The sequence below is a fragment of the Madurella fahalii genome, assembly GCF_045866475.1.
Source record: "Madurella fahalii IFM 68171 DNA, scaffold_1, whole genome shotgun sequence".
NCBI classification, from domain to species: domain Eukaryota; kingdom Fungi; phylum Ascomycota; class Sordariomycetes; order Sordariales; genus Madurella; species Madurella fahalii.
Genome location: NW_027263971.1, coordinates 285,229 through 307,521, shown reverse-complemented (window position 1 = coordinate 307,521; position 22,293 = coordinate 285,229). Strand labels below are relative to the sequence as shown.

General features: G+C 56.3%; 8 protein-coding genes across 8 annotated transcripts; 3 read left to right on the top strand and 5 right to left on the bottom strand.

Moving 5' to 3' along the window:
- Positions 1–6: 6 nt before the first annotated feature.
- MFIFM68171_00079 (uncharacterized protein) lies at positions 7–1,469 on the bottom strand (the record flags this gene model as incomplete). Its single annotated transcript, XM_071055501.1, has 3 exons — positions 7–462; positions 571–988; positions 1,135–1,469. The coding sequence occupies 3 exons, from the start codon at positions 1,467–1,469 to the stop codon at positions 7–9; spliced, it is 1,209 nt and encodes a 402-aa protein (XP_070911602.1).
- Positions 1,470–2,217: 748 nt separating this feature from the next.
- Positions 2,218–2,487, bottom strand: MFIFM68171_00078 (uncharacterized protein; the record flags this gene model as incomplete). The annotated part of the gene is made up of 1 exon (XM_071055500.1): positions 2,218–2,487. One exon carries the CDS (start codon positions 2,485–2,487, stop codon positions 2,218–2,220), a length of 270 nt encoding a protein of 89 aa, XP_070911601.1.
- Positions 2,488–3,344: 857 nt separating this feature from the next.
- On the top strand, positions 3,345–4,430 carry MFIFM68171_00077 (uncharacterized protein; the record flags this gene model as incomplete). The annotated part of the gene is made up of 1 exon (XM_071055499.1): positions 3,345–4,430. The coding sequence occupies one exon, from the start codon at positions 3,345–3,347 to the stop codon at positions 4,428–4,430; it is 1,086 nt and encodes a 361-aa protein (XP_070911600.1).
- Positions 4,431–4,532: 102 nt separating this feature from the next.
- MFIFM68171_00076 (uncharacterized protein) lies at positions 4,533–5,570 on the bottom strand (the record flags this gene model as incomplete). Its single annotated transcript, XM_071055498.1, has 1 exon — positions 4,533–5,570. The coding sequence occupies one exon, from the start codon at positions 5,568–5,570 to the stop codon at positions 4,533–4,535; it is 1,038 nt and encodes a 345-aa protein (XP_070911599.1).
- A 1,748-nt stretch (positions 5,571–7,318) lies between these two features.
- MFIFM68171_00075 (BTB domain-containing protein) lies at positions 7,319–8,561 on the top strand (the record flags this gene model as incomplete). Its single annotated transcript, XM_071055497.1, has 2 exons — positions 7,319–7,982; positions 8,044–8,561. 2 exons carry the CDS (start codon positions 7,319–7,321, stop codon positions 8,559–8,561), a joined length of 1,182 nt encoding a protein of 393 aa, XP_070911598.1.
- Positions 8,562–8,866: 305 nt separating this feature from the next.
- MFIFM68171_00074 (uncharacterized protein) lies at positions 8,867–9,835 on the bottom strand (the record flags this gene model as incomplete). The annotated part of the gene is made up of 1 exon (XM_071055496.1): positions 8,867–9,835. One exon carries the CDS (start codon positions 9,833–9,835, stop codon positions 8,867–8,869), a length of 969 nt encoding a protein of 322 aa, XP_070911597.1.
- Positions 9,836–13,032: 3,197 nt separating this feature from the next.
- MFIFM68171_00073 (Alpha-ketoglutarate-dependent sulfonate dioxygenase) lies at positions 13,033–15,783 on the top strand (the record flags this gene model as incomplete). Its single annotated transcript, XM_071055495.1, has 5 exons — positions 13,033–13,654; positions 13,708–14,874; positions 14,981–15,489; positions 15,598–15,640; positions 15,701–15,783. 5 exons carry the CDS (start codon positions 13,033–13,035, stop codon positions 15,781–15,783), a joined length of 2,424 nt encoding a protein of 807 aa, XP_070911596.1.
- A 3,694-nt stretch (positions 15,784–19,477) lies between these two features.
- MFIFM68171_00072 (uncharacterized protein) lies at positions 19,478–22,199 on the bottom strand (the record flags this gene model as incomplete). The annotated part of the gene is made up of 3 exons (XM_071055494.1): positions 19,478–20,434; positions 20,489–20,786; positions 20,848–22,199. The coding sequence occupies 3 exons, from the start codon at positions 22,197–22,199 to the stop codon at positions 19,478–19,480; spliced, it is 2,607 nt and encodes an 868-aa protein (XP_070911595.1).
- Between the last annotated feature and the right edge of the window lie 94 nt (positions 22,200–22,293).

Genomic DNA, 22,293 nt, shown 5'->3' with positions numbered 1-22,293 from the left:
CCAATTTCAGTCAGTCCAGCAACCAAGCTTGATCGTTCGGCAGCTGTTTAGGACGGCAGCTAGAAGGGACATGGTCGACGTCTCAAGCAGAGCCATATCCGACGCGCCACCGCCAGCAGCGAGTACGGAGCCCAACACCTCTTCTTCCAAGGATGCTACCGTTGGCATCGTCTGCGGGATACTCGGTGCCAGCAAGAACAGACCAAACCAGCGCACGCTGATGGTCCCGTCGTCAGCCACGCCCTGCAAGGACGCGACGGTGCCCGTGATGTCGGGGGCCTCCCCCCGCTGCGTCTTCCAGTCCTCGGGGTGGCCCACACTGTGGTAGATCAGGGCGATCTGCTCGGCGTCGAGGGACCGCTTGGGAGAGCAGGCAGTGAACTCTCTTGTCGGGGTCGTCGATGCGTTTTCGATCTCAAGGGGCTCGATCGTGTCCAGGTCGAAGCTGAATGTACGACGGGCCTAGAACCAGGCGGGGTGCCGAACAAAGATGGGCTCAATCAGCGGCGCATCCCGGACGTGGAGGTAGTACCCCCTTGCCTCCACCCGCAGACCTTAGCCCGTCCGAACGGCCGGCTTCCATCGGCCGTGCCGGAGCATCTTATTGCTGTACGGGAAGAGGTCTTCCTCGTCGCTCACGAAGGACTGCGGGGCCCAGCGGAATCCCGGCACCGTCATCCGCGCGTCGTAGTGGTCCATGATCTCGGCCGGCAGCTCGTCAAACATGGCCCAGAACTTCAGCATCCTGCCCTCGTGCGTCTTGCCGTCGGCTACCGCCGAGACCTGGAAGCCGAGCAGTATCGCGAGGCACAGAGGCTCGTCCTCCAGCACGCTCGTGGTGCGGGACGCTAGCGACGAGTACAGCGCGTAGAAGCGGTTTGACTCGTCGAGGTCCTTGAACTTGCGGATCGTATACCACCGGTGCAAGATGTCGGTCCGGATGTTGAGCAGCACGGTGGCGGTGCTGCCTGACCCTGGAGCATCCGGGCTGCGTCGTCAGGATCAAATAGCCCCCCGCCCGAGGCGGCGATCAGGAGCTTGCGGGCGAGGGCGCCTTCCTGGAGCGTCCAGAAGCGCCGGGTCCACGGAGAACAGACAGCTCGGAAGAGAGTGTCCACCGTCGACGCAGCGCACAGGTCCTGTCTGAGGAGCCTCCGGTCGAGCACGAGGACTGTGTTTGCCTTGGCGTACGTGTCCCGCATCAGGTCCAGCGCCAAGTTCTGCTCATTGGGTTGATCCATCGAGTCGGGCGGACAGCACAGCGTGTCCAGCCAGAAGTAGCAGGCACCTGCGTTCGGCGCTAGAATCTGTCTCGAGATCTGGCTCATGCGGAGCATTTGACAGCGAGGAATACCGTTCCTGGCCAAGTTTCCCAGACCATCTGCCCAGATGTGGGATATAGCAACGTACGGCGTCTCGTCGTTTTGCTCGACCAGCTTGATGACCACGTCCACCGAAGTCTCGTCCATGGCTTGCACGATAGGAATCCTGCGCTAGCGAAGGATTCCAAGCAGCTGGTCGTTATCCACGTACATGTCGCCGGATCCAGTGCAGGAGTCTGTGTGTTGTGTTGTGTACGGATCCTGGTCGAGCTGATACAAGCTGCAGCGGCGGTTGGAACAAGTAGGACTCGATGGCTGCGCGGTGCTCTCATGGGCTTGGTCGACGTCCGAATGAGCTACGTGGATGTGGCCGTGGTTTGGTCTCTCGATGTGACTTGCGAAGTAGATGCCAGCCACAGAGAAGGAAGAGAAGATCATAGTCAGCTCAGACAGACACCAGCCGTCCAGCCTCATGAGGTCCCAGAGACAGCTGCCTTCGTATAACAACCCGCCTTGAGTTTGGCGAGAGAGTGAATGCCACTATCTAAACTGCCCTAGAGCTCTTTCACCCTTTCCAGTGCTACCTCAATCAAGTCGAACAGGGCGGCCTGAGCTGCAACCATCATGGGCTGTCGAGGATCGCACCCTCTAAACCAGGACTGCAAGTACTCCCGAAGCGTCACCGGCCGGGTCGATGAGGGAGATGGAGGCTCCTGGTCCGCCGTATCGGAGATCCTCAGCGCTTCGTGAATGTATCTTGCTTGTGTGAGATAAGCGGCCGTGTTCATGTAGTTGGACCCCTGCAAAGTATCCATATCCCCCGGCCATTCTTCGACGCAATTTAGCAGTTACAAGCTACTGAGAAATGGTGGGCCGTCGTCATTTGGACCCCTGCTTACTTGGTGAAAGAGGCGAGGTCCACCGGGCGGCGGAAGAAGGCCGAGATGCTGCCTAAGTACAGCCATGACTGTAAAAAGCCCTGGGTGTGTTCCGAGATCTGCTGGATTGTATCATACCATTCGCTGGAGGGTCGTGGACTCCATCCGCACTGTTTCGGATAGGCATCAAAGTCGTCATTGCTCTTAGGAGTCGCTTGCGCGTAGCACCTAATATTGAATCGGTTCGCGTTGTAAGGCACGGAATCGGGCCGCGGTAGATGGTCCATAATGCCTCCAGTCAGGCGCGAATCCAAATTGATGGCGGTCAATACACAGTATATGGAAGTGGAAGGGTGCTCTTGTCAAAGGCCCAGTACTTCGAGATCAAGTTGAGGGAATTTCACAAAAAGTACTGCTGGTGGGATGAAATTAGTATTCGACCACCCCGCGTACCGCGCTGAGCCCGATTAATCAAGGCGCAGGGCTGGTACACGAAGGTGCTGAGTTAGGCAGCAGCTGCATCACAGCATGACAGCTTGAGCCGAGTCCCTACTCCACTCACTCAACTCAGCACGCCAAAGAACTTTTGTCGGTCAACGGTACTAGATACTACCTACTTTATCTGCTTTGTAAATTTCCGTCTTCATGTCCATAAAGTACTTAATATTTCTAGTTCTTTTAAGCACTCTGCTTTTGCTTCATCATATCACTTGTGAAACCCATCATCACGGCATGGAAAGCTCACCTACATGTGCACTTTTGAGGCCCCCGGGCTTCAAGAAGTATATAACGGGACATTTACCTACTACTGTACTGTATTAAAGAGTTTTCTGACTGCAGTACATACATCTATGGTTAAGCGAGCTAGGGGCTTACGGTATGCAAAGTAGGGCGGGAGGTACAGGAGGGCGATAAGTCCTTGCTCAAATCATATCTCCGCAATGCTGCACATCACGGTGGCAGTGCAGGAGAACATGCTAGTGACTTCAGTTATAGGAGGACGAGGTATGAGGCTGTGCCGGCAGTTGAGGCTCGCTGGAGCCTGCTCACCTCTCGACGCCAGCGTGGTCGGCAAATCTCGACCTCGACTTCCAACACTCAAGGAACCATTACCTCCATGAACAAGTCCGAGATTCAACTGGAGATGAACCAAGAGTCAGACGGGACTTGGCTACTGGGCTGGGCGCCCATCAAAATCGACGCCTTGGGACTGGTAACGCTGCTGGGTGCCGAAGAAATCAACAAAAAGCTCGGCCAGCTCTGCGTCAGTCGCATCACCGAGTTCCTCCCACTGGTCGGGAGCCACGTGGTAGCCGACAACAGCTTCGCAAGCCCCCTCAATGGCTTCACCGTCTACAACATCACCGACGGCATCTGCGCCACCGACGTCGTGGGCTGGTTCGCAAGGTGGCTGCTCTGCCAGAAGTTGACGTACAACTCGACCACCCTCATCGTCGGCACCGTCCTCTCGGTGCCCGGCCGCCAGGGCGACGGCGCGCCGTCACGCCTGGGCCCCGCCGCGCTGCTGGGCGTGGTCGTCTCGGCGGGAATGGTGACGCTGGCCGCCGTCATCCGCGACTGGTGGGGGCTCACCAACGCCGTGGCGCTGGCACTGTCGGCCGCCGGGCGGTTCGCCATCCTATGGGCCATGCGCGACGCCGTCGACCGCGCCGCCGACCGCGCCGCCCACCAGAGCACCGCCGTCGTCAAGACGTTCTGGAAGCTGCCGGACGGTGCGTGCGTGGTCGTCTACACGACGCGCGGCATCCTGACCGAGTGTCTGCTGACGACCCCGTGGCCGGCTTGGCCCCGGGCCTATGCCGCGGGGCGGGCCGTCGCCTGGACGGCCTTCCTCGTGCACATCCTCAGCCTTGGCATGGCGGCGCTGCCGAGCCAGCTGGCATGCATCGCCGTGCTGGCCCTGTCGACACTGAGCGCGGTACTCAGCCTCGGCATCCGCAGCGACCTGGTCGGCTCGCGGCTGCAGATCCGCCGGACCGACCACACCGGGTGGCAGGCCGGATCCATGGCGGCCATGTTTGCGCGGCTGGACCTGAGCAGTGACGAGGAGCAGTCCATGGTGGACTGGCAGCTCATGCCGCTGCGCAGGAACCGTGTCTGGTGGGAGAAATATCGCGACTTGCGCATGAAAGACACTCCCGCCGTCTTCGAGGCGTGGACGACCAAGGAGAGCTGGGAGGAATTCGAGAGAAGATTCTGCCAGTCGTAGCAGAGCTGACGACGGAAACACATTAATCTTTCTGGCTTGTGTGGTGTTGAGGGAGGGAGAGGGGAGCGTCTTACTTTCTCTTTTATATATTTGGAACTGTTGTCAGTCGTGTTGCAGTGATGGAGCAGCCACCGCCAGTTTGGGTTCTTGCTTCAATGCCATCTCCTCTTTCAGCTGTTGATAGTTCCGCCACCATCGCTCATTGCTCTTCTGAGGGAAGAGACCCCACGAGAGCATAGAGGCTTCCTCGACTTCCGTCAGCCGCAGTCGCGCGTATGCCACAGTCCGGCGGTCCTGAACGTCGCGCGTATCCACCTGGTAAACACTTATTCTCCTGCCGATTTGGTACTCGTTGCTTCCGACTCCAAAAATGCAGACAATAGTAGCAGAAACCATAATTAAAACGGTCATTATCTGAATAAACAGCGTAGCCTGCCCGATGGAGATGACGTGGACGCCGAAGGAAAGCCAGGCGACGCCCCGAGACAGTCTGTAGGCGAAGGCGTTGTAAGGCCGCGGAGTCGTGAGAAACCCCTTGGTGATGAGCCCGCGAGGCGCGTGCAAGGATATGGCCCTCCCGTCGGCGAGCAGGCAGAAAGCCTTGACGAATTCCTGGCGATGCTCCGTGGAGTCCTGTACTGCGCTGTCCAAGAAGCTCCTATTCTGCTCCAGCATGTACCACCGGACCACTACCGACGCGGTCAGCGCCACCGAATTGGTGAAGCCGAACCAGTCGCCCAGCAAGATCGACAGAGCCACCAGGCCGCCGTTCAGCAGGACGCCCGTCGCCAGGGGGAGGATGCGATGCCGCCAAACACGACGGGGCAGCTGGCGCACGCCCCAGACGTAAGTGTTGGTGTTCCAGGCAAGCTCCTGTTTATTCAACCAGCGGGCGAGCCAGCCGGATACGTCCGTCGCGACGATTCCATCCGAAATGCTGTAGAGCACAACGCCAGGGACTGGCCGGACGAACTGGTTTCCGGCAATGACGAAGGCCCCAAGTAGCGGGAGAAACTCGGTCCACGGGTTCTCCACGAGCCGCCCAAGACTCACGTCGACCTCGGCCGCGCCCAGCATTGTGACCAGCCCAAGGGCATCGACCCGAAACGGCGCCCAGTTGAAAAGATATTCTAGAGCCATGGCGTGGGGTGTATTGCGCTCCAGATTGTTCTGCTGGTATCCGCTGGTGGTGAACGGTGTGAGAAATTGATGCTCAACAACGGCTGGGGCCCGCGATTGCCGGCATTGCTGGATCTTCAATTTGATTAGTTACAGTGGGTGGTCTAAAAAAAAAAAAAAGCCTAACCCCGCATTTAAGTCAGAAACAACACCACACACTCCTAATACAACGCTGTATTGCAAACGCAAATCTAAGCCAAAATCAGTGAAACTTAGTTCAATTGAAAGCCAGAAGCTAGGAAAATACAATAATTCTATCAGTATTTAGTATACCAGGGGCTCGGTACCCGACTTTAAAATCGAGAGCTTTGATGAATCCAAAATAAATAAATAATAAAATAAAAATAATAAAAAATAAAAAATAGCTAACTAAACTACACAACAAATTCCCTACGGAAAAACGCCCTGTTCCAGCTTAGGAATGTGATGCCCCCGCTTTTCTACACATATTAGTAGTAGTATTTCTATTTAACCTGAGACTTTGCGACCCTCTCGGTAGTAAGTCAACGTACATATATACAGGACACCCCACATCCAGGACAGTCTAATTATAAGATCAACGCTAAAACCCGCACCCTATCCACTACCTTCTTTCTGCCTGAACTAGCATATTGGAAGCTGCTGAGCTACTACTATCACTACTACTTTCTAACCCACTCTCTTCATCTAGAGCATCTTCAATACAGCCACCCTCAATTTAAGACTTGCCGAAGGGCAGTTTGACGGATTACAGCCGCGGCAGAGAAACAGGACAAATCGTCAATTACACAAGGTAATGATGATAATAGCTCGGCCAGAAACTGACTGACCCAGTAATAGGAACTGGTTCATCTACAAGTACCCAGTGAAGCCCGAGACGACGCAGCGTTTCCGTGGTAAGCGACGAGAGTAGGAGCGCAAGGAACACAGCGAGTTTGGCCCTGTGGGTTGTTTTTACTACTTTTTAGGTGCAAGACTGACATTTAAAGCCTTGTAGTTACTGATGAGTAAGATCGCTCTGACCGGAACTTGGCGACTTCGAGGTTATATACCACGTGTACAAATCCGGCAGCCCAACTCCAAACCACTTTGTTGCTATCTTTGTCACCATAGGCATCGTCGTTATCGCCACCACCGTGAGCGGGAAAACTGAGTGCGAGTTCTAGCGGCAATTGAGCGACATAGAGCGAGTCATCGCTAACTACCTACCTCAGCCGCGCACCCTGCCGCTGCTGCTACTAGACTCAGGGATAATTACCTACAAAGCGGTGCTAAGACCATAACTTTTCTCGCAGCTCACTCAAGCTGGAAGTATTGCAATAGGTAGCCGCATTGCCCTCCGTCCGCTAAATCTACAACTACCTTACTCATCGCGCGTAGTGCGAAACCTTCAAGAGTGCGAGGACGACGGGTCATCCTGGCATGCCGCCCGCCGGCGTCTAGTCATCGCCCGCTGCCGTTGTCGCGTAAGCACACATAGGTACTTGAACGTGATTGGGCAAGGCGGCTTGGCTACTTGGCGGCTGGAAACGGCGAGCTGAAGCCCCCTTTTGTGCCTGAGCGGGAAGTCGAGCAGCTGCATTGGCGATTGCGTGATTGACATGCCCCGCACGTCTCACACAAGCTGCGTAAATTATCTCGCTGGGACTCGGTGTCTCCCTGCTTGAGCAATATTCGTGCAACAACCATCCGACAAGTTACCAGGAACCCCCCGGTTTGAAATGGTCCAAATGGATAACCTCCAGGTCGTTGTGGTGGCTTCCCCTTTTGCCAACATGACCTCTCTCTACGAGGTCGACCCAGATGCGGATGTGCTGCTCATTGTACCCCGGGACGACCGGCCGTTCGCCCCGTGGAATGATTCGCACACAGAGGGGACCAACAGCGCAAAGCATTCCACCACCGCAGCAGCTCCCACCTCCCAACCAAGCCTGCGTATCAAGGTTTGCTCGAGGCACCTTGCCCTTGCATCACGCGTTTTCAGGAACAAGCTCCAATTTGGCAGCACTAGAAGTGCAAGGCAGTCCGATGGCCGCGTGCACCTCAAGTTGGCAGAGGGATTCGACCCCAAGGCCGTTAGCATAGTCATGAATGCGATTCATGGACGCGGTTCAAAAGTGCCCAAGTCCGTCGACCTCGAGACTCTAGCGCAGATTGCATTGTTTGTCGACAGGTTTCAGCTGTTGGATGCGGTCGAGGTCTATGCCGAGAGATGGATCGCCAAACTGGAGGATGTGCTCCCTGACACATACAACCGGGACCTAGTGCTCTGGATTTACATCAGTCACGTCTTCCATCAGGCCGAAGTATTCAAAACGGTGACGAGAGTGGCCGCTACGCACAGCACAGGTCCGATTCGCAGCCTTGGGCTCCCCATCAGGGAGAAGATCATCAGTATGTATAGAGCAACCCTTTCACCACTACCCAATCCGGGCGTTAACACGGCCTACCTAAGATCATATCGATGCTCAAAGGCAAGAACTCGTCAACCAAGCCCTCACCACCCTTCATCAGGCCCTAGACGACCTGACGTCGAACACCGCCCCTTGCACCAAGCACCACTGCGACTCGCTCCTCCTCGGCGAGCTCATCAAGTCCCTGCACAAACATCGCCTCGTCTGGCCGCGCCCATCCAGGCCATTTCATGGCGTCGGCTTCGCGACCATTCTCGAGTCGGCCGCTTCCGGCGTGAGCCTGCATCATCAGCGGTGGCGGGGGCCGGTTGTTGAGCCATGGGGTAGTGAGGGTGCCGTGAACGGGGCGAAACAGGGTGTACAACCTGTCTGGGCTTTCGGATCCACCATGCCGATTACGCCCGGCGCGTCGCCGGAGCCGGTATTGAGGAATGGCGGGTTTGAGTTGCATGGGTGCGGCGCAAGGAAGGCGATCTCACGGCTGGATGAGTTGGAGGGATTGGAGGATGGAGTGCTGGGGTTAGAGTTGGAGAGCAGCTTGGGCTATCAGCTCTATTGAGTGACTTGGTGCGTCTTCGGCCATGAAAGGGATCACACAGATTGCGATTTACACACACACACACACGAGGAAGTGAGAAGTAAAGAAAGGTTAATGAAGTTCGCAATGCCGGGGGGTTACTTGGCTAGCTTTCAAGCCAGTATATAAACGTATTATATTAGTGTTGTATGTATTAACATTGGATTACGTATCTTTCAGGAAATGCTCTTGTCCAGTCCTCTATTTCCAAACGCCGTGAACGTGAACCCCCGTTGCGCCGAAATAGCACTTCCCGCGAACCCGACAATGCAGACAACGGGCTTGGTTCACACCGGTGCCATCGATACCCACGTGGTTCTCCCCAATCCCCCATGCGCCTCCAGGCCCGCCAGACCAGGAAGAGGGAGGCTCGTGACTGCCTGCCTACCTAGCGGCCTCTCTATCTCAATTGTCTCTCTTGTCCGATCAAACCCGGCCGCGCGTTCCATGTCCGCATCCAAGTACATCATAACATTATGGCCGTGCTCCCTGGGGATAGACGGAGGCGGGGGTCTCAAAACGTCCACCGGCTCGATACCGGTATCCTCTCTTCCGTAGGTCGAACCCCCGAGGCCAGTATTTCTTCGGTACGTACCAAACCCTTCCATACCAGCATCTCTTTGGTACGTAACGGACCCTTCCATAGCAGTATCTCTTCCGTAGGTACTGGGCACTTCCATAGCAATATCTCTTTGGTACGTACCAAACCCTTCCATACCAGCATCGCTGCGGTACGTAACAGACCCTTCCATAGCAGTATCTCTTCCGTAGGTACTGGACCCTTCCATAGCAGTATCTCTCCCGTACGTGCTGGAGCCATCCACACCGGTATCCTCTTCTCCGTGGGTGGAGCGCTCCGTGACCGGCGTGCTGCTCCCGCCGGTTGACTCCCGATCGTCGGGTGCCGGCAGCGCGATCGGGGCGCGGATCTCAACGCTCGGCAGGATCACGGGTCCGCGCGTGAACACCGACGGCCCCCGCGCGGCCCCGGCTAGGCGCACCACCTTGATCTTCTCCTTCGGCTTCGCCTTCCTGAACCGGCCCCGCCCGTGGACGTGGCAGCAGATGCACCACACGACGATGCTCGTTACGATTATAGGCAGGAGCACGCCCAGCACGATGATGGTGAGAGTGTTGGGTTGCGCGTCGGACGAGGAGGTTGAGGAGGGGGTCTGCCGCTGGGCGATAGCGGTGCGTGCCGCACGTATTACGCCGGAGGACGGCGGCATGTTGAGAATGTTGGGCAGAGATGGCATGGTGATGGTTGTATGGGTTGCGACGGCAGCCCGGGGGGTTGCGCAGCGAAGGGTGTTTGAGGGTCTGGCTCAATTTCGGTCTTGAATTGACGAAACGTTCGTCTTGGGGTTTGCTAAGGAATGGCCTTCTTAAAGCTAGAGGCTGCTTGAATACTGCTGGAAAGTTAGCAGGCAGCGATGCTCAGAGAGGGCGAAGGCCCGGGGAAGCTTGCGAGGATCTATCGGGGATGTGATATCTGGGGAGAGAGGCTGTCGTTTCGTTGGCAACGTGACACCGTCCCACCTCGTTCGGTTCTGATATCCACGTCACGGAAGTAGCCGTCGGCAGACCGTAGGGCGACCGTACTAATACCTTACTTCGGGTTACTGCGGCGATCGTTTTCAACGCACCCGCAGTCCGCAGCGCCAAGCGGTCCCTGATCGTACGAGATCGGATCTGGTGGTGAAGGGTGATTGCATACGTGACTCTGTGATCCGTCACGTCGCACGGCGGTTGGGACATTCGCTTTCAGGGGCACAAAGTCCTTCCCCGTCGACCGTTTTCTTACGTTTGTTTATACCCAATGTTTTCAACTCGGGGACACAGCAGTGAATGACAGCATGGCTAAGTGGGCTCGAAGCTGCAGCCGATCTAGAAGCGAGCAAGTCGGAGGTCTAACAATGCGGCCCGTGTGTCGCAGGTGGGAACGCAATCATGCAGCCAGCCTAAAGTGGCAGACAGGGCGGTGTGGAGACTGGAGACCGAGGCCGTCGAGTTATGCATTTGGAGAATGGAGAATGGGGACTTGGAGTGGCAACGGCCCATTCGGCTTCATGGCATGACAGCTCGCAACGCTCTTTCAGGAACAGCGGTATGGAAGTGGCCCAAAGCGGAGGTGCGATTGCATCGTGCGCCACGCGGGTTGCAACGCCGGAAGCACGGCATATCGAGCCGATTGCATATGAGAGCCGAGCCGGGAACAGGTGTCAAGCTCTGCTGGACCGTCCAGAGATCTGGTGCAAGCAAGCAAGTGGGGTTCCATCATCGTCTGCGAAATGGGAGCGTCAATGAGAGGCTGCCAAATCGAGGGTGGCGTTTTCACCGCTCAGCGTGTGAGCCCGGCTCGATGGGGCGATCCGAGGCTGGGCCACCTGCTCCACTCTTCCTGAGGTCTAGATGTAACCGCCTCTCGGTGTTCGAAGAAGGGGTGTGTTAATATGGAAAAGTCAGCTGGAACCGATGCGAACCGCAGGGTACCGCTGAGAACAAGGACGGTGGTTAAGACGACTCGATTAAAACGGCACACCTCCTAGAGATAATTCCACATCAGTTGGTCCGTGGTATGGTTGATGATTTGATCGATCACTTACTCATCAAGACGAGGACGGGCCCTACGTGGCGGGTGGGATCGAGAAGTCTGCGGAGGCCGTGGTGCGAGAAGAACAGCGCATCCACGGTTGGGGCAGTTCAACTTGCAGGCGTTTCACCTAGTGATTCCGGCTCTCCCCTATCCACTGTTCACCACTGTTCGCCGGAAGACGTGGAAATCATTTGTATCCCGCACCGCACGAGCCAGGGATAAGTAAACCTGGAATTGGTCAGGACCAAACTGGATGGAGGTCCGGAAATAGTGTCCGCGGGCCCATGTCATGGGGCATCCCTTCACAATGTCCGTACCCTGCCGATCCCGGTCCGGAATTTGTGTCTGCTCAGAGTTCATTGGGGCAGAGACGCCGTGGCACGTACTATGGCGTCATCCCATTGAATGGTTGTACAGTGACTTTAAGGACTCTTTGTTGGCTTTCAGGATGTGAAGTTAGAGAACGCTCGAAACGCATGTGCCGTCATTTGGCTTAGGATTGAAGTATCCTGTGAAATAAACTACAAATCACTGCGCGAGGTATACTCGAGATAACAAACACCTTTGTTGCCTGCTATATTTCAATGTATCTTCTCAACACCTGTAATCATATGACGAGCTACGTCCCTTAGACAGGAGCAAATGGTATGTGACGGTGCCTGAGAACTGCATTTCTGTTGCAGCTTAAGGTAACGGACCGGTCGGTCGCTATGGAGCGTGTAAGCGTGGTCAGTTTCATTCGATGCACCGAGGTCCTCAAGATGTCGATGGCTCTCTCGAACATCGGCACGTCCGTCCCAGACCTAGACGCATGATGCCGGTTTGGAAACCGCGACGCTTCGCGATCCGATGGATGGTAGCAAACCACTTACATGTATTCGTAATATCCTAAAAGAGATCTATTGACGGAAAGTTAGAACCGACTCGTTCCGTTGCGGAGATGCAAAAACTGCCAGTTAAACTGCTCTCCGATCCTGACATGGAGGATAGGTAATTAAGGTAGTATGATGATCCATGGGCGTGACGTCCCTAGATGAAACAATTGGTCCGAATTATAACTTCGCCGTTCTAATTTGGGTGGTTTGGGGATCATCGGAAGACTTAGAGTTGCAAAGGACGGGTGTTGGTGCAATCCAACGGTGGCTTAGAGTCTAGGTAATTAATCAGAGGTCCCACGATCGTCGTTACCAAAATGGTCACCGCGACCGTCTTAGTCTGCCCGCCTCAGCTGGGTTCACTGGTGAAGTATAGTAATAAGGTTACAGCGGAAAACTTTGTGTTACTTCAATGATACATACTCAACGAAGATGCTCCATTGCTGTATGTCAAGAGTGGCAAGAGAATGAGACATGGGTTATGATGCTGGACTATTGACAAACGGTTCCCGAAACGGCACCGAATGGGGCTCAAATGGGCAGTTTGTGAGGCTGTGCTGTCTTGGCTTTGCTATCAGCCGCTGCTGTGCAGAATCAGAGGGCTAGAGCGAAAAGGGCAGTTCGCTGACACCTGACGTCTCCCTGAAAGAGCAATGGCTCGGCCCGCTCGGTCTAGGATTCTGGTACTGGTAAGCGATCTGGGGTGAGCTACCAATTCATGAAGCGCACCAGGAGCCGGAAGGAATCCGCCCAAGGCGGAACGCGTGGTTGGCGAACCGCCTTTGTTCCCGCATCCGTTTTGGCGGGCTGCGCCGTCCAGGAGAGCTACAGCACGGCAACTCGAAGCGCTGCAGCGAGATTTTTTTTTTCTGGGGGTCGTTAAAAGAGTGGCATTTGCCCCTCACCCTTAGGTTAGGTAGGTTAAGCACAATCAAGCTTCGCCCGGGCACCATCCCGCAAAGCTCCACTACACTGCTTCACCATGTCCAAACTGCCTTTCAAGCGAGCCGCCGTACCTGGCGCCTCTGGGGCCTCTGACATTATAGAAAGTCCTCCGCCAGCCTACGGGCCTGTTTCCACAGCTCAACAACCACCGGGCATTGACGGTCAAAGTTCCCTACCCTCGACGGCGGCCCAAGCTGGGAATATCGATGCCAACTTGTCGGCCGCATTAGTCAACCTCACACTATCCGAAGGACCTACCCACCCCACCGCCGAGACATGCCTTGCTCATCTGAAGCTCCTGTTTGCCATTCAATGGATGAAAGAAGATATCGGACTCAATGACGGGCTGTGGGGCCTATGGGATGCCCGCGCGGGCCCTCTCAAGCGGCAGCGCGGGACAGAGAAGGGAGGCTTGGAAGCGAGCGTGCACGAGCGGATGAACGACAAGACGCTTGAAGCTTTGAGCAAGATCCGCGAGAAGCGATGGGCTTTGTTCGTAGCAAGGGCCGTCGAGAGGTACGAAACATGGTGGAAATCGCTCCCTGGACGCCCGCTTACTGAGCGGGATATGGACATGCCCGGCTCGCCCGTTTACACAAACTTTCCTGCATCCCCCAATGGGACAATGGTATGGATCGAGAGTATGCTGCCGCCGCTCGGTAGGTCACAACTTCCTTGTTTATACCATAGCGCGAAATACTGATCGGGGTAGATGTGCTCATGGTCTGGCACACTCATATGCTGAATCCCCGGGGGTACCTCGAAGACGCCATGCTCGCCGGGCTTGGGCCTTTCTGGTCCAGGGGTCTACCCTGGGATCTCATCAACAAGGCTATAGACAACGACTTTGCGTACAACGTTTCCGAAGACTGCAAAGTCCGCTGGGTCGGCCAAACTGGCCATGCCTGGGACAACATTGACGACCCGATAATCAAGACAATCCGATGCCCCCGCTGCAGCACATCGATCCAGATTCCCTGGACCACATGCTCCCTTCCAGAGGAATACCAGGGAGTGGATCCCGCAACCCTTGCCGGCAATGGCTACGGCGATAGCTACCTCCGGCTTCCTTGCCCAGGATGCGGCATCGTCATCTGCAAGGAACTTCTTTCGGCCGCCAAGTTCGTTGAGGATACCAAGGCCCTCCTTGGCCCTCGAAACCGACCGATGCCGGGTACGCTGCTCGAGCCTAGGCTGGGCACGCCCGAGCCTCCGTCAAACGTCGCAGGCAAACCGGCAGCACCCCCCAGAACGTTCCCGAACCGCTTCCTGAAGAGCGGGTGCAACTCGATCAGGACTCAAATTACGGGACTCATAACATCGAACTATAGACTGAATCCAACAATGGACGATGTCCGCAAAGAGATTGAAAACGCTTTCCAGGACAAAGCCAACCTGCGAAATATTGAAGGCATGGGCAAGCGGAACGCTCTGGATACGACGTCAAGAATCGCCATCCGCAAGATGATGTCCCACTACTGGGAGAACTTCAGCCTGTTCGCGCTCGACCTGTGCGGCGCCGTCATGCGCCAAGGCATCTTTGTTGAGAAGATGTGCAAGCTGGACTGGCTCCACAGCCCCTCCGCCCGAGATACCATGTCACGCCTGCTCGTCAAGTACGACCGCTTCTTTGAGATTATGACGGTTTATCCTCACGAGACAGCCGTGCCGACCCTGGATGTCGATCTCGCTTGGCACACGCACCAGCTCAGCCCCAGTATGTACTACGCCTATAGTGTCTCCAAGACGGGGCGGTTCATCGACCACAACGACAAGATTGAGGAGACCGTACTCAGCAAGCAGTTCGAGTGGACCAGCAAGGCGTATCAGGACCGGTACGGCGAGGTGTACAGCGAGTGCACCTGTTGGTACTGCGAGGGTATGATGATTCCTTACCCGCCTCCATCCACAGAAAAGAAGAAGAAAAGAAAGGAAAAAAACGCGAACCAAAAGAAATTGAACACTGACACATTCCCCCTCCCCAGCAATCCGGGCCTCCCACACCAGCCCAGTTGGCAAAGTCCTCGGGCTGTCCAAGCAGGAGAAGATCGCCGAGTCGTTCCACGCCTCGGGCCAGGCGTCGCTGTGCCCGCCCGACGCCTCGGCCCACATCTCGTCGCACAACTCGGTCTGCTCGGCCCCCGACGCGCGCCTCTTCCACGCCGACCCGGGCGGCGCCGCCCACCGCCGCCGGGTCCACGACGCCCTCGCGTCGCTCCACCGCCGCCGGCTCGACGCCGGCTACGCCAAGGCCAAGGCCCGCGCCGAGAAGAAGGGCAGGCCCCCGCCGAGGCGCGACGACCTGTACTACGACCACTGGGGGTACCCGTACGCGTACGCGGGGCCGTATGCCTATCCGCTGTGGTGGACGCCCGGCTTGTACTTTGGGTGGTATCCGGCATACGTGGTGAGCTGCGGGGCCGGGGCCTGGGGCGGCTGCGCGGCGGGGACGTGCGGAGGAGGGGTCGGTGCCGGCGCTTGTGGCGGGGCGGGGGTAAGTTTCCGTGTTCTGCTTTCCGTTTTCCGTTAGTTTTTGTCTGCTTGGAGGGCGTTGATGGTGGGGAGAATACGACGGTGGCGCTGACAAATTTGGGTGTTGCAGGGATGCGGCGGCGATGGGGCCGGGGGTTCCGGTGCTGGTGCTTGTAAGTGTTCCAAGTCTCTTCTTCTGCGCTTCCGGGTAGTATCTGACATGCCTGGTCTAGGTGGAGGGGGAGGGGGAGGCGGGGGTGGTTGTGGTGGTTGTGGCAGCGGTGGCGGCGGAGGCGGAGGCGGATGTGGTTCCTGAGCACATACGGCGGCCGCACCGCCTTCAACTCTTGGTCCTGGTTTGACTCTGTGTTTGATGCTACAGAGTATGGGCCGTAAACGGATATTCGGATCGCTTCTTGTTCGTTCTCGTACTAAGGGTATCCCTTTCTGGTACTTGATGCTGTTCTTGACTGTTTGGCCGCCCATACCGAGCAAGCTTAACACCATTTTGTATGGTGCGAACCTCGCCTCTCAGGGATTGAGAAGCTTGCGCGCTCGAGTCATTGGGCTGCTGACCGCCGGAATCTCATACTCGGCCTGCGCAAGTCATTGTGTGCCCCTCTTGTTAAATCGGCCCTTCTAGAGCTTCACGTCTCCTTCGTTTCAGCTTCCATGCGGAGGACCAATTGAACTCCGATCCCTCCTTTTGACAGCTACCTTATATTACCGACGCCTCGCTATAGTTAGCCTCGAGATCCCACTGAGGAAAGGATCTTCCTCAGTCGGGCTGCTGCCGACAACGGCTTGGGTCACACAGCCTGGGTTGGCCTTGCCGCTGCGAGCGAGGGTAACTTCTTATAATTCAGGCGTTTTGAACGAATGAGGAACAACTGGACCGACGGCGCGGGCCACTTCCGGTTCTCGGATAGCTCCCCGCCCGGGTCTAGGGTGGGATGTGCGAAATGACACTATGGGGCATGGCTTTGGGACATTCTTCAGTTCCGCCATCCTGAGCATCTCACACTCGGCACCAACAGGCTGTGGCGAATCTGAAGAGTTCCGACGTAACCTAGCAATATCATATCCCCTACGAAAGTGAATCAGGCTGTCTCACGGTAATTGCCTGTGGATCGGTGGCGTTTTACAACTTACCTAGGTAACCGTTGGCGTATCACACGTGGCGGTGACTCGATTTGAACAGTCCTTCTACTTTCCGAGTCCCTTGCCATCCTTATTCCACACAATATCCAAGCCGGGAGCCTCCTTCCATGGGCGGTCTCGCGCTAAGGATTGTTGCATGGTATCCCACCATATTTTCGTCATGAATACGGGAGCAAACCCACACCGCTCTATTGCCCTGGGCACCCGAATACCTTCGGAATGCACACAGTGGCGGGGAAAGAAAAAAAGGCATCGGGAGCAGGGGCTGAGTGCGCGAATTCTTTGCAACCAAGGTGCCAGTTGGGCCGGCTCGGGGAGGGGAGGCTTCGGTCAGCATGAGGATACTGTACCGGGACTTATCATGCATGAATCTGACGCGCGCTGTGCAGGCTGACCGCCAGTCCCAGCCTGTTGGGTCCTTCCACTTCCCTTTCTGTGGCCGTAGGATTCCGCAGCGATGTGATGGCGTAACAAGGGCGCGGCATCACGCTGCAGCGAGCACAGTGCCCACCTCGTCTACCCGACTCATGGGCCCCCGGGGAAGTTGGCAAGTGCTTCTTAGACAGCTACGCCGCAAGCTAAATGCAAATGGCACGCTGACGAACCACATGATTGGCTTGCGGGCAGCTCTGAGCGGCGCTACTCTGCCGGGGGTGTTACTTGGCGCCAGGACCCAGCAATCTGGTCGCCCCTCCTCATGAGGCCCCAATCTCCGGCACACTGCCGGATGCCGAATTGCGTTGATGCCGGGGTCCAGGGCGGGATCTGGAAGCCCAAACAAATGGAGCAAGGGTGGTTACACGGAAAGGATGCCCTCTCCCGGTGCGCAGCCCGGTCCGCGGACCGTCCAAGTGGCTGGCAGTGAGCTTCAAGCCTGCCGCTTTTGACCTGCTCGAGGGCGACCCGATGGCTCGGTTCCCCCTACCCACCCTTGCAGACTTGCATCGCCCAGCATGTTCAACCCCCATCATGTTCTGCCGCACCCGGGAGCCTGGGTTTCGGCCCGCCTTTGCTTCCCGAGGGACCCCTAGTATGGGCTCAGCCCCCAGCTTTGGTTAAAAGCAGGCTTCCCCGTCCTGTCGTCTTTCGGTTGGGAGAGGGCACTGGCTCGCCCATGCACTTTTCTTCATGCTGGCGTTAAGTCAATGACCACTGCTTATCAGAACTGATATCTTCTCCTGTGATGGCAACCTTTGACAGTATCGAATTCTCTGGCATTGGCCACAACCGCGACATATCCATTGCCCCGCGGACACGGAAACGGCGGTTGAGCTCGATCAGCTTACCCTCTGCCGGCCTCTTACCACGACCTGTTCTTGAAGGAAAGTGGGTTGCCCATTCCAATAGCTGCTGTCCGTCTTCGCACCTCCATTGCGGAGTCTTGGCGCTAATAACGCTCCCTCAAGCAATGGAACTTCTCAGCCTCTCCTCGTTGCCATCCAACCCCGTCAGCCGATATCCCGTTCCAACTCATTCGTTAACCTCACACCCGACGACTCGGTTCTCGGTCTGGGTTCTCGCCCCACCGATATTGACTCTCCAAACGGACCTCCAAACGTCTCCAGCAACTCCAGCTGGACGTCTACCCCGAGCGAGCCAACTCCGCTTGACCGATACCTCGACACACTGGACCGTCATGAACGAATATATCTCTCCCTGCCGGCTTGCCCCAAGGTCTACCCTGACTACCGACCTACGAGCCCCGCTCACAAAAGTGCCAGCTCGCTTAGCGGCCATATTGATCCGCACTCTAGCGATGCTGAGCATCTCGCCAGCACAAACCAGGGTCCAATGAACCGATACTTGTCAGGTAATTTGGAACGCCACGAGCGCCTCGCCTTAGCTCTTGAACAGCCGCCGTTTGGGACACCAGACCAGCAGGCCCAATCCCCGGTGGCGTCGATTTCGCTAAGCGCTGGCTCTGCCGCGGATGAAGTGGGCGAACAAAGTACCGAGAAACTATTAGCCATACAGTAGGTCGCTCGACCATAACTCTAGCTGTCTCTAACCGGATTGCATTGACGATTGTCCTTTTGTGCCACAGATATGCACGGGCGGGGGACATGACTCTGAGAGGGATTCGTCCTCGTAGGTATCGGCTACCGGCGGTACGGAAACAGTCACCCCCCAAGGGCACCAATGACATACGCCGGCCTAAGAGGGCTCACTATGCACACCAGGAGCCAAACTCGATCACGTACCATGACACTAGGGAAGATCACCAGGAGATTGGGGGCCCAGTCATCGGGGGTTCAGAGTAGCAAACACTAAGCTTGTCCACTGACCCTGGCTCATCAACCCGACGTCATTTGCAATCATCATTGTCCCGCAGCACGTTTGTTCATGTCTAGCATTTGTAATATCTTTGTATTCCGCAGTTCTAACAAGCCCTTCAGAGTCATTATCGTTGCTGTCCCTTCCTTCATTACTGCAACCACATGCGCTCTTTATCGCCATCGTTGCCGTTAAGCGTTGTCTTTATTTTTGTCATCGGTGTCAGACTGGGTCAATATCTCACAGTTCAGCTTCCAGTTATAGTCAACGCGTGTTTCCCAATAACCTAAGACGTGCGGAATAGTAGAAGGAGAGGATAAAATACCAAAAACCGCAACCCGGAATCTAAGGTAGTGCATTTTGCTTTCCTCATTCCCAGTATATCCCGCATCAAAAGCCAAATCCTACGAAATCGTCAAAACGTACATGTCTGATGTCACCCTGACTGACATAATTACCCAGCCCGGCTGCCCAGACCGGACCCATGATCTCCTCAGACTTGTTCAACCACCCAAGACCTGTCAACTACGCCCTCGTCGGCCAACCAGACCCATTACCTTACTTCCTCAGGCAGATTACCAGGTTCCGGACGCCTGCAAGTACTCCTTATAGTCGTCATCCATGTCTTCCCACCGTCTATTTTCAACATAAGTATAATCCGTCATCCAGCGAGGGGTACGGTCGCTATCCGAGCTGACGGGCGCCTGTTCCGCACCCGGCTCCGAAGCTTCCACAACAATCTGCGCATCGTCCTCCGGCACGTCCTCCGGCGCGTTCTCCGGCGCGACTTCAAGTTCCGGGGCGGCCATCGAGACAACAACTTCCACGTCGAGACAAGGTACCGGCGCATTCAACTCTGCCTCCCGGTCCTCTTGCTCGAGAAGCCCACCGTCGTCGTAATCCGCCTCGTACGTGTACTCGAGCGGAGGCGGACCGTAATATTCGCCTTCCCCATCCGTCTCGTACTCGTAGTCATATACCTGCACGTCTTCGAGCCAGTACTCGGTCCCGTCATCCGTCGTCAGCTTGAGTCCGGGCCCAAGCGTAGCCGGCGCATTCTCACGCGATGACCAGCCTAACCAGGTGCAACGGGCCAGGCGGCCAGCGTACGCCTGGCTTCGGATGTTGAGCTCGTTTCTCGGGCACATGTGGCCGTTCTCGTCGATGAACGACCCCTCACCCCATTCCGAATCTTCGATACTGATCCGGGACTGGATCGTTTCGGGGGCCAAATAGGAATCTGCGGCCTCTTCATCGTAATAGCCTGGCTCGGGGATAACCGGGTGCCCAATGTCGGACAAAGTCTCTTCGGGGTCGAGGATAAAGTCGGAGCTCGCTGTGCTCTCGGTCTCGTCATCATCACCGGCGTCTTCATCAATGCGGAGGGCTTGGTATTGCTCATGCTCCGCTTCCGTCAACAGCTGCATGCTGTCGTCCTCCGGCCAGTACCAACAGACAATTCCGTCGGGGAGAACCGCGAACAGAAGCTCGGACTCGAGGTAGCCGGGGACCGGGTATGTCGCCAGAATATCCTAATTTCCGGCGACAATGTCGTCCTTGGCGTCAACGTCTTCGTCGTAACAGACGTTCTCCTGCTCGACATGCTCCTGCTCGACATGATCCTGCTCGATGTGCTCTTGCTCGATGTGCTCTTGCTCGATGTGCTCTTGCTCGATGTGCTCTTGCTCGACGTGCTCTGGCTCCTCTGGCTTGGTGAGATCAGCTGCGAGTGCCACGTCCGCAGTCTGGAAATCGACCCCGTCAGCAGTGGCCTCGCCTTTCACCTCCACTGGTGTCCTCGTGGCGCAGTACTCTGTAGCTGGCGTGCTGGGGCGGGTAACGCTATCGAAGATGGGCTCCGCAGAGGTCTTCGAGCCCTTGCTGCTGTGGGTGTTGTTAGTTATCATGTCACTACTCTGGAATCATGTGTGAAATAAGAACATACCTTGATGAGGCACTCCGTGAGCGTATCTGGTCGGTAGGAATCTCCGTCTCCAACCCACCAACAGCTTTCCCTCCATTTGAGGCGGGCTCAAGAACGGCATTGCTGGTATTGGCACCAATTCCGCGCATTTTCTGAACCATCGAGGCAATGTCCGTCGGCTTGTGGATAACTTCAGTTGGACCCGTGGCGTCAATGGAAAGCGAGCGGCTGGCTCGCTCAAGGATGAGCCTCTGCAGATTGAACTGGGGCGCCGAAATGAGTCGCTCCCGCGTGGTATCCCGTTCAGCCTTGCCAGCTTGGTGCAGTTGGGGAACGGACCAAGCACCGTCAACCTTCAGAAAGCGCTCGAAGTCGGCATCGGGCACACTCGAAGCGGCAGAGTCGAAGTCATCCTCGAAGACAGTCGAAATGTAGGAAGCGGTAATGCTGGCCGGTTCGGCATCTTTCAACTCTTCGTCCTCGGCGTTGCTGCTGACGGTGGTCAAGGTCTCATGGCTCTCCAGGTCATTATCTGATGTGACGCTCTCCACCAAGGAGATATCCGCTGCTCTAAGGTCCCCGGTGAGAGTCTCAGCTGACTTTTCAGCTGCGGGCGCTACGACTTGATAGATTTTGTTGCCCTCAAATGGGACGTCCTTAATAGGCATAATGCTAGAGACATCGGCAGCTGGCTCCTCGTCCTCGACCGCTGGAGCGGCATTTTCGTCGGCCACAACAAGACCCTCGACGGCGTGGGCATCCTCCGAAACCGGATCGTCGGTATTGCCAGCATGGTTAGTGTCAAGATTTCCCCCGTCAGCGACGCACTCCGCGGGGAGATTTTCAGCCTGGTTCATAGAGAACGGCTCAATGACGACAGGAGCGGTCTCGGCTGTGCCTAGGTTGCCGTCAACAGGCAGGCTCATGGTAGGAATAGAAATGAGACACTTACTGGTTATAAAAATCTTCTTGGCCGGATCGCCCAGAGACGTGTTGCACTCGACCTCGGTGAAGGTCGGGATCAAGATTTGGCCGACACCGTTAATGTCATCAGAGGTAGGCTCGGTCGGCGTGGCCGAAGATGCGACGTCGATGTTGAGCCCGCACGCGCCGGCATCCTCAACGACGGGCTCCACAATGGCAGAGTTGAATGGAGGGCTGGCGATGGCGGTGTGGCTCTGGGCAGAATCGTCGCGCCGTCCGACCTGGTTGGTGGTGACTGCGAGACAGAAGATGGTCTCAAGGAGAAGCGAGATATCCTCGCCGATGGGCTTAAGTGGGCCACCAAACCGGGCGAGGCCGAGCAACGGCTTGTTGACCATGTCGAGCATGCCGACATTGTCAAACAAGCGACTAACAGAAATGGTCTCCATTCTGATTGGACGACCTTCGTGATTTGGATTCATCTTGTCAGCCCCGCGATTACGGTCTGGTCGCAGTGCCAAGTTCAGGTAAAAATGGACGCGG